Source organism: Galleria mellonella, unplaced genomic scaffold, assembly GCF_026898425.1.
Source record: "Galleria mellonella isolate WM207_F2 unplaced genomic scaffold, CSIRO_AGI_GalMel_v1 utg103, whole genome shotgun sequence".
NCBI classification, from domain to species: domain Eukaryota; kingdom Metazoa; phylum Arthropoda; class Insecta; order Lepidoptera; family Pyralidae; genus Galleria; species Galleria mellonella.
This window is the reverse complement of record NW_026441966.1, coordinates 890,475-906,086: the sequence shown is the minus strand read 5'-3', so window position 1 is coordinate 906,086 and position 15,612 is coordinate 890,475. Positions and strand designations below refer to the sequence as shown.

At 41.4% G+C, this 15,612-nt stretch overlaps 2 protein-coding genes across 2 annotated transcripts in view; one reads left to right on the top strand and one right to left on the bottom strand.

The window, feature by feature from the left end:
• The first annotated feature begins 28 nt into the window (after positions 1-28).
• LOC113517190 (uncharacterized) lies at positions 29-8,276 on the top strand. Its single transcript, XM_052896329.1, has 7 exons — positions 29-519; positions 1,032-1,264; positions 1,626-1,729; positions 3,158-3,311; positions 4,431-4,601; positions 5,193-5,987; positions 6,907-8,276. The coding sequence occupies exons 1-7, from the start codon at positions 311-313 to the stop codon at positions 7,227-7,229; spliced, it is 1,989 nt and encodes a 662-aa protein (XP_052752289.1). The 5' UTR covers positions 29-310; the 3' UTR covers positions 7,230-8,276.
• Positions 8,277-9,893: 1,617 nt separating this feature from the next.
• Positions 9,894-15,612, bottom strand: part of LOC113510062 (uncharacterized) — a 118,335-nt gene continuing 112,616 nt past the window's right edge. Inside the window, exons 9-11 of the mRNA XM_052896283.1 lie at positions 13,797-13,953; positions 12,621-12,782; positions 9,894-12,092 (exon numbers count right to left, since the gene is read on the bottom strand). Coding sequence (XP_052752243.1) covers positions 10,794-12,092; positions 12,621-12,782; positions 13,797-13,953 — 1,618 coding nt within the window. The 3' untranslated portion in view covers positions 9,894-10,793. The remainder of the gene's footprint in view (positions 12,093-12,620; positions 12,783-13,796; positions 13,954-15,612) is intronic.

Here is a 15,612-nt window from a genome sequence, read left to right as displayed (position 1 = left end):
ATTTGGTTCGATTGTATTTCGGATCGAAGTATTGTTACAAAGAAAACAAAATGTAAATTGCTTAAAATGGTGTGCTAGTGTTTTGTTATAAATCAGTTGATTTCTTGTATAAATTACTTAAACTTCCATTAAATCGTACGTTTAAATGATCATTAACGATAGAAACGTGATTATATTGCTTTGAAAGATTATTTCTTGTATTTTTTCTAAAAATATGTTGAAAAACATCTGTGACGTCACGATTCCAATCAGCTGAGGCAATTGGTGGAGGGAGGGTATAACGTGATAGTGAACAAAACAAACAACCAGGATGGGGGGTGCTGTGAGCTCAGGCCGGGATAACAACGAGCTGATTGACAATTTGATGGGAGGGAACTACATCCGAACACGGAGCGTGGAGAGGGTATTTCGCGCATTGGACCGCGCCGAATACATGACACCGGAGACGCGGGACCAGGCATACAAGGATCTTGCTTGGCGGAATGGGCCGTTGCATTTGTCTGCCCCCTGTATATACAGGTAGATCTCGGCCTTAGACATGTTGCAAACTAATACCCACTTATTTTTAATAATATTATAGAGTACATCAGTATGAGGGTAAAGGGATTATTATTAGTGGGATTTAAAGGTAATACCATTGTTAGCAATATAGGATATATAGCTAGCAATGGGGTCACTAGATTGAACAACATGCATTTCTTCCTGGTCCCATATATCTTTAAAAATAGTCCAGGCTGAATTATTTTTTATTTATCGTTAAAGGTAAACCAATACTAGTATTGTTGACCTTTTAGACTCAGCTATAGACTTCTAATTTCAATGTATATTTAATGCATTTTGAAATTCTGATCCTAGGTTTTTCTGCCTGAAAAAGCCTGTCTTTCAATAATAATAATAATAAATAAATATTTAATACAGTTTTTGTAAAAGAAAATTCAACCCTTATAGAAATAAGGGTTGAATTTTCAACAAACGAAAATTCAGTAATTTAATTAACCATATGTGTAAACTTTTTTATTTTTTATCCGCAGTGAAGTCATGGAAAACTTGAAACTGAAACCTGGGTTATCATTTCTAAATATTGGTTCTGGCACTGGGTATCTAAGTACCTTGGTGGGACTAATACTAGGGTCTAGTGGAATTAGCCATGGCGTGGAAGTCCGCCCCTTTGTAGTGGATTATGCTAATAAGAAACTTAGTCAGTTTATGGAAAATTCTCCAGTATTGGATGAATTTGACTTCTGTGAGCCGAAATTTTATGTTGGTAAGTAAAATATTATTTCAAAATTAAAAAAAAAATATATTTTGCATGTCCTTTGATGACTTTTCTTGTAAACATTGTGGAATGATAATTAAATAAATAGCCCACACATAGAAATCGGAATTGGTAACTATCTGCAGTCCAAAAACATAATCATGGACACAAACAAATAAAAAATACCTACATTCTATACAGTATCTATTTTCATCTTTACAGATTCTTCCAGAAGGCTTAATTGAATTTTTTTTCTGATTAATTTCATCACTTGATATTGTAAATTAATACATATATATGAACATATATTATATACAGTATATATGTATTGAAGCTTTAGAACAATTGCAATCAAGTGTGCTGTTATCAGGTAATGGACTGTGCCTGGCGCCACTTCAGACTCCTTATGACCGTGTGTACTGCGGCGCAGGCTGCCCTGTCGAGTACGAGAACTATTTCAAACAACTTATAAAGGTTCATATATATATTCATTACTCCTTCATATATACAGTTGATCTGTTTCTACTTATTTTTACTTTGGTTGGTTTCTTGTAATCCTAAATGACCTAATTGGAGTAGCAGGTTAACAGCATCTTCGTAAATAAATGTAATTTGTATTTACAAATGACATGATGTGAATGTTAGTAATCCTTCAGTTTGGTAGCTATGATGTATTGCTCTTTTTATACCCTTAAGGTAGCAAATAAGCATACAACCCACCTGATGGTAAGTGGTTACCATAGCCTATAAATGCCTACAATACCAGGGGCGTTATATTCGTGTTGCTTGAAGAAAACTTTTTACCCCTTTTTGGAAGAACTCCATGCTGTAGTCTCTTGTAAAAACCTCGACAGGGAGTTAATTCCTTAACCTAAGCGCTCATGGGAGGAAACATCTCTGAAACCGCCTTGTACGCGATTAGGTCCGAGGTTCCCAAACTTTTTTATTTTAAAGTGGTCTACAACCACTTTAAAAATTTTATTTGGGTCCGGTAGATCCCCTACAGCTGCATTTCTATCATATTCCCAAAATTCGACAAAAATCTGAAGATTAGATGTAATTATGGAAATTTGCGTTGCGGCTGGATTGCGACCACGAACTAATAGCTTTTGAAAAAAAGTGAGAATTGGTTGGTTAATTAATTAATTGATTGTGCCTCAAATTGTCTGTCAATTTTTCCCCCAATTTGGATGTCAAAAAAGTAAAGTTGGCCAATCGAAAAAGTGATTCCATCCGACTCTACTTTTTTGACATCTACTCAGAGCACAAGGAACCGATCAATTCTCACTATTTCATTTAGAAAACTTTACATTCGTAGTGGTAAAAAAAAAAATAGTAGATTTGTTTGTGTGGTATTTATTCAAATATGTAATTATTAAACTATTTATTAGTATTGTTATCATATTACATTGTAATAAGATTGAATTTTCGCGGACCCCCATTTACGAAATGTGAACCCCCAGTTTTTTTTGCCACGCCAACGTAAACCCCTAGGGGGGAAAAGGATTGTTAGTAATGGAGTTTGACAGCCCCATTGCTAGCAATATATATATATATATAGCATTAGGTCGACCTCCATGTTGTTCCCCCTGGAAACCACCGTGAACAATTCTTGTTGAATTCCTCACGATGGGCTAACTGAGCTGCTTCATCCTCACCTATCATCCTTCACTAGTGCCCCACCGGTGTATACCGACAGCGCGGGTGAGGGGTGGGCGGGGTTACCATTTTATTATCACCTATAAAAAAAAAAACGTAAAACCCTGGGGGTGTACCTGGACCGACTTAATGGGGACATTTTCGATGGTAGAAAGTGGCTGTGGGCATCATAAAGAATATTTCTTGTATTGGGTATCATTTATTGACCCACTGATGGTAAGGAGCCCACACATTTTGTAACAGGTCGGAGGTATCCTTGTGATGCCGCTTAATGACAATTTGGTGCAAATGCAACGCGTCTCGGAGACTGAATGGAACTGTCGCATGCTGCTCAACGTGTCGTTCGCGCCTCTCCGGGAGCCCGCCAAGAACGAGACCCAGGAACTTATCAGACTTGGTATATATCTTCTATTATTATTTCAGCCGTTGACTGTCCACTGCTAGGAATAAACCTTCCTCATGAAGAGAGTTTTGTAGTTGCCACACTTGGCAGGCGAGTTGGCAACCTCAGGCTTTTAGAGATGTTCTAAGAGGGACGCTGCTGTCCCTTTTTTTATACCACTGAGATGGCAAACAAGCATATGGCCCACCTGATGGTAAGTGGTTACCGTAGCCTATTAACGCCTGCAATACCAGAAGTAAAACGCGTGCGTTGCCGACTCTGAAACAACCTCTTTATTCCATGCCTCTCTCCCTCGCTCTTCCTTATTCGGCTCTTGCAACACCTACGAGAAAGGAAAGGGCTGGTCCATTCTATGCTGGGAATACACGGCGAAATGTCTTTTATATTGTAAATTAACTTTATTATTATTTATATTGTAAACTTGTCGTGTAGTCCAGGTATAGAATAGGCCGCCTTCCTTTCCCGTAGGTATCACACAAGAGGCAACTAAGGGAACTTAATTGTCCAAGAATGGGCAGTAGCTTCTCTCTTAACAAATCACCAAAGATTGATAGCGGTTGACATTCCGCCTGCTAAGTATGACAGCTATAAATATGGCAAAACCCCCTTTAGTCTGATCAAAAGACTTATGTTCAGTAGTGATGTTTAGAGTGAACAGTTGATGAGATAATGACGATTTTTTTTTATGCAACTTAGAATGGCAAACAAGCTGATGGAAAGTTGTGACCGTTGTTTATAGATATGAGCAGTACTATGGATATAACAGAGTATACTGTGTCGCCCATGATACATACCCTCCATGCGTAACCATTCCTGAGGACTCGAGTGTTACTCCTCTGTACCCTGTAAATTCATTGCTATATCCCACCTTCCGAACCGAAACACAGACATGCAAACACAACTGCTTCACGGCAGAAACACGAATGGGACAGAGGTGCCCAAGCAAACGACTTTTGTACAAAGTCTCTCTCTGAGACAAGAATTCATTTATACGGATGTATTGCTCTGTAAAGATTTCCTTTTAAACAACTGATAGGAATATTTAGGTTGCGGTTTAGTTGTAATAGTTTTATAGCAGAGTGTCAATTAAACAAGCGCGGTGTTTGTGTTTAGAGGAGCAGAAGCCGGCGCGGCTGCAGGCGCTGGCTCGCGCGGCGGTGCGCGGCGCCATGCGCGCGGCGCTGCAGCGGCGCCGGCCCGAGCTGCGGCCGCCGGCCCGCGCGCCGCCGCGCGCCGCCTGCCCGCGCCGCATCTGCATCCCCGTCGAGGACGACAGCGACCTCGGTACGGGCCCGCCGCACACCGCCACACCGCCACACCGCCACACCGCCACACACCTACCACGCCAACATGGGGGGAATGGGGATTCTTAGTAATGAGGTCTAACTGACCAATTTTTTTAAATGGATGATAATGGAATGGTAACCCCACCCGCGCTATCGGTTTAGACCGGCGGGGCTCCAGTGAAGGATAATAGGTGACGATGAAAGTCGATGAAGGTCAGTTAGCTCGTCGTGACGAATTCAACAAGAATTGTTTACGGTTTCCAGGGGAGTCACGTGGCAGTCTACCTGACCCATTGCCATCAATACACCCTATCAGGTCAACCTCCACGCGGTTCCCCCTGGAAACGTAGTCAACCTGCAACAATAAACCATGATGGTTTCCAGTGGGATACTATATACAGGTCAAACTAACAATGGAGTTATTAAATCCCATTAATAACAATCCCTTTTCTCTATTTACGTCAATATTATATCATGTCATACATCATATTCGACACTGTTCTTTCAAATACCGAGCAATTAATAATCTTGTTTAGAGGTAAAAGAATATACTATCAACTATATGATTATATTATTTTTGTATTAACAGAAGGCCTAAACGTCCTGCACGACTTGGACCGTAACAGTGGCGCCAACGAGATGAACGCGCTCCTGAGCCTTGTGCTGAGCATGGGACAGAACCGCGTCGCTGGAGCGCTACGCTTCGATACTGGCGACACGTCATCGGACTCGTCGAGCGATGATGACGAGCAGGGCCACGACGACGATGACGACAACGACGACGATGACGACGGCAACGCTGGTAATCACAGCCAACAAGCCCTCGATCTGTCTGCAAATGATGAAGAGGAGAACCGAGATAATCCGCCAAGAGCCAGCCATAGTCGGGGCTTGCTTACATTTGAATTTCATAATATGATTACTCCCGGTAGTAATGACGTCACAGACTCGGCACCGCGCTCACCGCCACCTGATAATGCTACCAGTGCTCAAAAGTCAGTCGAAACAGATAGGGCTCAAGACAAAACGACAACCAAATCGGAGGACCGCGGTGATAGTAGTGATAATCCAAACGTACCGGCCGAAGTCGAGATTTACTTGGGCAAAACAAGCGAGGCCGCTGCAAGTACGTCCAAAGAAGGGGAAATGGAGTGGGAGGAAAGTGTTGGAGCCACCAGGGAGTCATTCAGCGATGAGGAAACCACCGAGGAGGGTACAAAATCGAAGGAGGAGAAGCGACAGAAGTTGGACAGTGGTATCGGAGAGAATACCCCAACGAGCTCGTCGCCAGCCAAGACTGATACAAAGACGGACGAATCGGACGCGGACGGCTCGCACCACTCCGACAGTCTCACGGACGACATCGATGACGACACGTTTACAGGTATTATTATATTGGCCATTAAATATCCACTGTTGAATATAGGCCTTCCCCACAAGGGGAGTTTTGCCAGAAGTTGCCACACTTGACAGGCAGGGTGCCAACTCTTCCCGCCCTAGTAAAGAGAGGAGGCTTGCTTAGGAGACGACTTCAAACGGGTTCCCCGCGGCTTTGGCAATAGGTGGACGGAGAACACCGGGGGGTTTTAGCCGGTAAGAGTCTAGCAGTACCCACATATCTCCCACGAGCTATGTGGGTCTGCAAGAAGCATTTCCCCTCGACCAAAAAAAAAGGGTGCCAACTGCAGTTTTTGGTGATGTTTAAAAAGGGATGTTACTGCCCATCCCTCAACCATTAAGTTCTCTAAGTGTCTCTTACGATACTCACGGGAAAGGAAGAGATGGCTCATTCTATACCGGGCCCATATGGCGTATCGATAATTTTATTGTTGTGGTAGTTTTAATGGGAGTTAATAGATGTTGTTTGGATTGATCCTGGTAGTAGAGGATGGTGTATGGACTGGAGGATTAATGGTTGAATTTCATTTGGAGACTGGTAAAAAAGTGGTGGTGAATAAGCATATTGTACCTCATGTTTCTGCCCTCGAGTAGCTGTATTTGTGGATGGCCATAACCTGCAATTTCACATGTCTGTTCAAAATCTAATGTGGGTCAGGATTTGAAGCGATATGTCAAATTGTAAGGATTAGAGGCACTAGCTGTGTTCACTGTTTGGAGACGAAGTAAATAAACAAATAATTTCCTGATTTAATAAGGATGTCTTTGTGATGAGTTTTGAAGTCAAGTACGCGTGTAGCGGTGACGCTTATTCAAGAATTTCTAGACTACCTTCAATGTAGGTTTTGATGCGGCCGGTGTGGATTCGTCGTTAATTTTTTCTAAACTGGTCCGCGTGGTGGCAGGTCGCAGGCGCCTGCAGAAGCGGTCCCGCGGCAGCCCGGACGCGCGCTCGTCGTCTGGCGAGCCGTGCTCGGAGCCCGAGGCGGAGGGTGCGCCGCGCCGCCGCCGCAAGCGCCGCCCGCCGCCGCCCCGCGCCCCCCGCGCCGCCCGCGCCACCCGCGCCGCCCGCGCCGCCCGCGGCAACCGCGCCCCGCGGCCCCCCCACCACGCGGACGACGCGCGCCGCGTGCAGCTGTCGCTGTGCATGAAGCGCGCCGTCAAGGAGCTGCCGCTGCCGTACGCGCTCAAGAAGTACGTCAACCTGCAGCGCTGCTTCGAGTTCTAATTCCGAGGGAGCCGGTGCGCTGCGCGGCCTGTACTTTGACTGAAAGCGCTATATCGACGAGCTGAGCGAGTCTATCGATCGAATCGTTGCCGCCAACGAGCGCTCGAGGTACACCGGGGCGGCGACGACCAGTGTGTTGTTCCTTCTGAAGCGAGCGCTCCCGTAACGATGCCGTGGATAGATTCGTTCGCCGCTCGTCTATGGAGGCCGGGTAGACTGCCTGTCGGACGCACACGAGACGACGTATCCGAAGATGAGTCGTGTTTTATCTCTTAATATTAGACCCTTCTTTCCGGGCGTGGCCGAGTAGATTCTTTTTATGAAACGAATTTAATTGTAAGTTTAGTTAATAATTCATTTTGCTTCTTTCCCTTGAATAGAAATCGTTAAATATTTTTCTAAAATAATAATATTAATTATTAAGGTACTTTTCTCGCATGATTTGTAAATATACGATGTCTAATGATAGAGTCTTAGTTGATAAATATATATCTTTGTAACTGTAAAAACATTGTTAGATAATATCTTCGGATCTGTCCTATAATTACTTGAAATCTTGTACTCAAACTTTTCCTCTCGTTCGTACGTCTATCGCCAATAATGGTATGGTATAGCACTTATGGTCAAGATATGGTATCTTGTTCCTGTGGATTTGTAAATATTTAAGGTTAGTTGAAGATTCGTGATCTACCAGAGGAGGTCCTTACAAAGCGGGAAAGAGATAAAGGAATCCTTATGTTTTTGTTGTTGCATATTATGGATCGTGGCCTGTTCGTTGTACTGTAGAGTTTTAAGTCTGAACCGACGGTAAGTCATCCGTTGCTAAGTGTCCGGCGTCCGTTTTCTACTATAATACTCGTTTACGAATGACAATTTTATAATATACTCAGTAGATGCAGTAATGTTGGCCACTTAGCAGGTGCGTGACCTTTGCATTATATATTTCTCCAACGCCCATTTTACGTTTAACAGCGTGTTGTAAATGAGTTTTTGTTACGAGTAATAATGTCGTTATAACATAATTAAAATGATTTTATCTATAAAATATATTGGTATTTTATTTCTATACAACATAGCTTTGGTTTTGTAGAGCGTTGTCTCTGTCACTCTTATCTATTTTTTTTATATGTGTCTAGCTTTTGTCCAAATTTTCGCGCGTGGATTTTGGAAACACGTACGTAAATACGATTTCTTAATGGCGTATTAGGATTTTTTTTATTGAGTGATAATAAAATGGTAACCCCGCCTATTTGTACCAGAGTGAGACTTTGTACAAAAGTCGTTTGCTTGGGCACCTCTGTCCTATTCGTGTTTCTACCGTGAAGCAGTTGTTTGCATGGCTGTCTGAAGGGTGGGATATGGCGTGAATTTACAGGGTACAGAGGAATAACACCTGAGTCCTCAGGAATGGCAACGCATGGGGGGGGGGGGGGGGTATCATGGGCGAAACAGTATACTCTGTTATGTCCATGGTACTGCTCATGTCTATAGGCGACGGTTACCACTTTCCATCAGGTGGGCCTTCAGCTTGTTTGCTATTCTAAGTTGTATAAAAAAAACTACTGCCAGGCACTGTATTTGCGATAATGTAATATTATAGGAAATAAATGTATCACTATTTTCGTTTATTTGAAATGATCTGATTAATACTTACTACCACGTCTGTGATGAGAACATAACATACAAACTTTCATATCAATTAACTAAGACAGGTACGTTAATGTGCTTATAGCTTTTGGCCACAATAGAATATCAGTGTTTTGCTCTTTCGAGAGCGAAGCAATAAGCTGAGTAATGACTATATATAGTTTTTTTTTTTAATAGATGATAATGGAATGATGACCCCAACTGTGCTATCGGTATACACTAGCGGGGCACCAGTGAGGGATGATTGGTGAAGATGAATAGGCAGGTCAGTTAGCCCATCGTGACGAATTCAACGATATATTAGCTACGATGGTTTCCAGGGGTAACCGCGTGGAGGTCGACCTGGTAGGGTATATTGATAGCAATGAGGACTAACCTCCCTATTACCAACAGTAATGACTATGTTGTGTTACTGTGGTACACATGTATCTCATCATATCAACCTTCAACTGTCCACTGCTGAACATAAGCCTCCCCCTTGTTGTTGCCAGTAGTTGCCACACTTGGCAGGCGGATTGGCAACCGCACTCAGACTTTAGAGATGTTTTAAGAGAGACGCTGCTGCCCATCCCTCGCCCTCCCTCAGTCGGCTCTTACGACACCCACGGGAAAGGAAGGAATGGGTTATTCTATGCCGGGCCACACAGCCATATCATATATCTATCCTATTTAAATTTATTATAATTAAATATGAGAAACGAACATTAATAACTACAATAGAGAATATAAGAGTCAAAATGCTGGGCCATCTTATACGACATGACGATTTTTTAAAGAGAATAGTAGAAGGAAAAATAGAGGGCAAAAGAGGAAGAGGAAGACAGAGGAATAACTATATTGGTCAGATAAAAGGAAACACTGGGTGTCATGTCGTATGGGGAGGTCAAGGATATGGCTTGGGATAGAACTGGCTGGAAGAAGGTGCATGAATTAGCACCGACAAGGGGAAACTCTTAAATGAAAAGAAGAAGAACGTAATTGAATAATTAAGAAGAGTCAATAATAAAAATCGTTTTTGATTTATTCTTTTATTCATTATGCATAGATCGTGTGTTACAAATGTATTACAAACGCGCTTATATTTAATAATTATATATATTAAGGTGAGTATTCACGCGGTGGGTGCTTAATGTACGTTAAGTCTATTTACAGATAAAATACAATAATTTATAAACTGTCACCTAACCGTCTCTGGCAAAGATTGTGGATTAAAAAATTGCTTCTGATATATTCTGGTTTTACATACAGCGAGAACGAGGTGTGTATTATCTAAACTGTTCATCCTCTAGTGGTAATTTGACCATTACCATATTGTCACCATATTAATGTCGTTAGATATTTACAGATATTATAGTTAAAGTAAGCTATGTTAGCCTCTTGTATACATTTAGTTCATGGATCATTTAGACTAGGGGTGGCCAACCGGTCGATCGCGACTTAGTCCAGTCGATCGTGGCAAGGCAAAAAATATAATATTTTGCTAATCTAGCGGAAGATGCTCAGACGCAATGCTCACACTAATATAAATAAGTAGTTACTAAGAATAATTTTCAATTTTATGTTTTCCCTCTTAACAAAATAAAAAATACTGCATTACTACACAACTGAGTGAACTATGTTGTTTTATTTGAGATTTCAAAAAGTATGTAATTGGTAGATCGCACAGGGTTTCGTCAGGAAACAGATCTTAGGTCTAGTCAATTTGGCCACCCCTGATATACACTGTGCTACATACGAAACTGATTTATTTATGTAGGTAGATATTTATTTGGTATCTATTTCTACACAGATACTAGTTACTTCAGTTATTTCTACGATTTCACAAAACGAAAAGTGTGTGAAACGTATATTTGTATCAATTACTATTGTTGTTTCATAACGGCACAGTGTAATTGTTCTACAGTGGTCCCTAGGGCGTTAGCACCACTTGCTGGCCGATTGCATCACTCCGTTCGCCTTCATCGGTTTATGAGTATTTTCCGGATACAGAGCGTCGGCGGCTGGTGTCTCACACGCACTCAGACCATTCATGAGTTTCCGTATCGGCCTCGGAGTAGCTCGTCCTGGGTCTCTTATTCTTTCTCTCGCCCATTTATCCGCTCCGTGAGTTCTTTTCACTGGCCTCTTTTGAGATTCTTGGACATCGCCGTTTTGCAGTTCTGAAGGTGGCCTACTAGGTGTCTCCGACTCGCTACCGTTTATTAGAGAGTGTGCACTTCGCGCTTTATGTAAAGACAGGCGCAGTGGCTTCCGCGGCGGAGTCGGTCTCGATTTCACGTCACTATCTCGTCTGTCCTCGTTTTTTCTGTAGTAACTCATCCTCGAGCAGCTCTCAGATCCGTAGTCTATCCTCGGAGAACTGCTGTAGATGTCACCGTTAGGATAGTCTGAACATTCTGATTCGAATTCTGAGGATTTTGCGCTTCTACTATGCAATTTAGACGATCTTCGGCTCGACTTGTGGGCATTCTCCAACACTTTGCCATCTATTCTATGATACATGTAATGCTTCTCAGATTCCAACTGTACATCCTCAGAGCTGTCATTTTTCTTCATCTTCCGCAATCGCTGCGACCGCTTCAGTTGTTCAATAATGGAAAGTGTCTTCCTCTCGGCCCAATTGGTTTTCTTGATGCTTTCTTCTATTCGATCAGCTGCCTTCTTAATTTCATAATGTTTGGGGTCGCAAGTACTCACGCTTATTCGGGAATCTAAATCGCTATCTGATCTGAAGTACTCTTCTGTTTTGCTTCTGTTTAATTTTTCTGATTTCAAACGTTGTTTTTCCATGTGCCTTTGGTTTCGTTCGATCATCCGTATTGCGGCGTCCGTTTCTGCGCTGTAATCTATAGCTCCATGAATGCAGTGATGGGAAAGAGAGTGACGCATCCGACTTGCTTTGTGTTCCAAACTGTGCGAGCTGTGAGATCTGTAGTTAGGAGGCGGGGAAGCTCGAGGAGATACCGCTGCTCTGGATGACGCTCCAGAAGCGTTAGACCTTGGTCTCATAAGAGGTAGGTTGGCTTCGGCTCCGTCCAGTCCAGGTAACTTGGCGACGATGGCAGTGATGTCTGGACCTTTCTGGAATACTTGAACCTCCGATTTTGGACTATGTTTGCTTTTTGACTGAGGTTCTGTAGTAATATTGATATTGGTCACGTTCTTCTTCGATTTATTGACGGTTATGCAGCTGTCGTTGCTACTTGTATGTTGAACCTAGCAGAAACATAATATAAATTAAATATGCAACAATATAAAACAATAATACTCGATTTGTCTGTTACCCTCCTTGTCTTATAAAGCATTTGGCGTGAATTATCATCATCATATCAGTTTTTAACTGTCCATTGCTGAACATAAATCTCTCCTAGGGGGGTTTGCCAGTAGTTGCCACGCTTGGCAGGCGGTTTGGCAACCGCAGTTAGGCTTTGGAGATGTTTTAAAAGGGATGCTACTGCCCACCCCATCAATTTGGCGTGAATAGAAATAGGTAAATACCTAAATAAATAAGTTCCCGGCTTAGATTCTCGGTCGGGCCAATTTAGAAAATGTTTTTTAAATGAACTCTGTTCTGAGTGTACGGAGATAGGTCCTCGTGGTTCTTATCGTGTGATCATGTGGCACTTATATTTTTTTATGCCTCCTTAAATTTAAGTTGACGTCCCATTTGTTATCTATAGACATGAAAAGCATCTATTAGTAATTTGAAAGGGAACTGTAAAAATAAACATTGTAGCATGTTACCTGTGCATGCCTGGCGAGCATGTCGGCGACCTGTTCTTCGAGGTAGGATATGCGGTGAGTGAGGCGCGTGTTGTCGGCGCGCAGGCTCTCCTTCGCGCGCTCTGTCTCCTCGGCAGCAGCGCGTAGCGCGTTCAGCTCCGCGCGCAGTGAACATGCTTCGTTCTACCGAATACATTTTATTACTGGATGTCAAACAGATCTATATTTTTTTACACGCTATATTGGTGCTTGTTTTTTTTATGACAATCTCTACTCCAGAATCTGCAAGATTTTACCTTATATTTTGTAAAATATTAATGGCTGCTAGCATCCAGGTATAGAAAATAATATATAATAATGTATTTATAAGGCGCTAGTTAGAGACAGTGTTTATGTAGAAATGTGTCTGTCCATGTGTACACAATCTTTACTAATATTGTAGACGCAAAAGAGAGTTTGTTACCTCTTGGCGACATTAAGGCACAACCAATTCTCATGATATTTAGTATATACACGTAGTGTTTGGTATGAAGGAGGAAATAGGCTATTTTTTATGTTTTTAAATTAACGTAATTCGGTTAGATTAATTGAATATCATAAATATATATGGTTCAGAAGTACCTGGAGTCGGGTTAAATACATTTATTATAATTTTGTATGTTAGCATACTAAATTTATAACATTAATTTGGCTTTTGCTTTTATAATGTTGTAATTATTTTTAATGAATAAATAAATAAATAAAAAAACCTTAATAAAGGTTATAACGAATGACATAAACAACTTGGCATTCCATAGTATTTATATGGTAATCTTGAATCACTAAATGCCTGTAGTTAGCATTGCAATCTGCAATCTACAATTATTGCATTCAACTAGATACTTAAATGATGACTTCTCGAACTGGAGGGGAAAGGGATTGTTAGTAATGGAGACTGAGAATCCTATTGCTAGCAATATACCCAACTAGGTCGACCTCCTCGCGGTTCCCCCTGGAAACTATCATGGTTAATTCCTGATGAATTCGTCATGATGGGCTAACTGGCCTGTTTTCATTCTCATCTATCACCCTTCACTGGTGCTCCGCCAGCGTATCCCGTTAGCGCGGGCGGGGTTATCATACTATTTACACCAATAAAAAAAAAAACTTCTCGAACTGCTAGTGTATTGCTGACCTGAGCAAAGAATAATTAATCACCTGAGTGAACGTATTTGGCTGTGTTTGGGGCTGGTGCGTCTGCGCTGGGAACCCGCGCACCACCACCAGTCTCGCAGGGGACGCAGAGCTCGCAGCTCGCTGCACCTCTTCTAGGCTGCGACACGACACCATCCAAGTGCCATTCACCTCCAGTAATCTGTAAGTTATCGACAATTCTTCAGTTTTATACCATTACTACCTGACCCGGTAAACGTATCGGGTACATTTTTTCTTAATACTTAATGAATGTGCACATTTATTTCATTTATACCGGTTAAGCCGTTTTGGAGATTAGCGTCAACGAACATTGTGACAAGGGATTTTTATATATAAAGACTGTATATTATAAAAACTCTGACCCAGTGTTTCCCAACCTTTTTTGTGCCATGCCCCACTGAAACGTTTCTAAAATTTTTATGCCCCCATACATAATTTTTCCCGACAAAGTTGACTCTAATCGCCCAGTTGATATTTTAGTAACGCCAAACAAAATTTTACCTATTAAATATTTACAGCATTTTTTTATTTACGAGCAAGAGGGTTAAAATCGCTTCAAGTCCATTTTTTTATTGCCTTAACTATCAAATTGCCCACTAGTGGGGTGTGGGCCCCTCGTTGGGAAACACCGCTCTGACCTATTGCTAGACACGTATATACCTACCACATAATTACTGGATAATCAGTTAATGTCATCAGCATACATAACTACTTCATGAGACTTGGTCAAATGGCGTGGAAGACTCTTTGCTATAATTTTTCACAATTACATTGCTGTGTTAATATAATTTTAGAATTTACAATAAAATATTTATGTTTAAACTATGCTATTATATTTTCAGCCATTAACTGTCCACTGCTGGACATTAGCCTTCTCCACAAGGGGAGTTTTGCCACTAGTTGCCACGCTTGGCAGGCGAGTTGGCAACTGCAGTTAGGCTTTTGGTGATATTTTAAGAGGAACACTGCTGCCCATTCCTCGCCCTTCCTTAGTCGCCTCTTACAACACCCACGGGAAAGGAAGGGGTGGTCCATTCTATGTCGGGACCGATACGGCGAACTATTTAACTATTAAACTATGTTATTACTGAGTGATATTTATTTAAAAGTACACATCTAGCTACAGTACACCAATTTAAATGTACCTACATATATCATAGACTGTTAGTATAATGTATTTATGTACTAACAGACAGAAAATGGGGGGGGGGGGGGAAGGGATTGTTTGTAATGGAGACTGAGAATCCCATTGCTAGCAATATAACCAGGTCGACCTCCTCGCGGTTCCCCCTGGAAACTATCATGGTTAATTCCAGATAAATTCATCATGATGGGCTAACTGGCCTGTTTTCATCCTTATCGATCACCATTCACCGGTGCTCCGCCAGCGTATTCCGTTAGCGCAGGCGGGGTTACCATTCCATTTTCATTAAATAAATAAAAACAGACAGAAAATGTGATTATACTTGTGTGTGTGTGTGAAATATAAGTGTGAGTATGATATAATGCTGCACTTTTTAAACCACCACTTTCAAAAGCATTCAATTTCTAAACATCTTTATTCAAATAGACTTTTAGAAGCACTTTAAAATAATATATATATATTTTTTTTATTTATTGCAAGGTCGAAAAGTTTGTTGTCCGTTGAAAAGAGCCTGCAAGAATTCTTAATTCATTTATCAGGTTTATCGTATTTTTTTATTTTACGTGATTTCTTCGTAAATCTTGGCCCCAAATGGCGAAAATTGTAAATCCGTGTGATATAAATGTAAAATTATCATAATTATTAATTTCATTATTTTAAATATTCTTTATAATA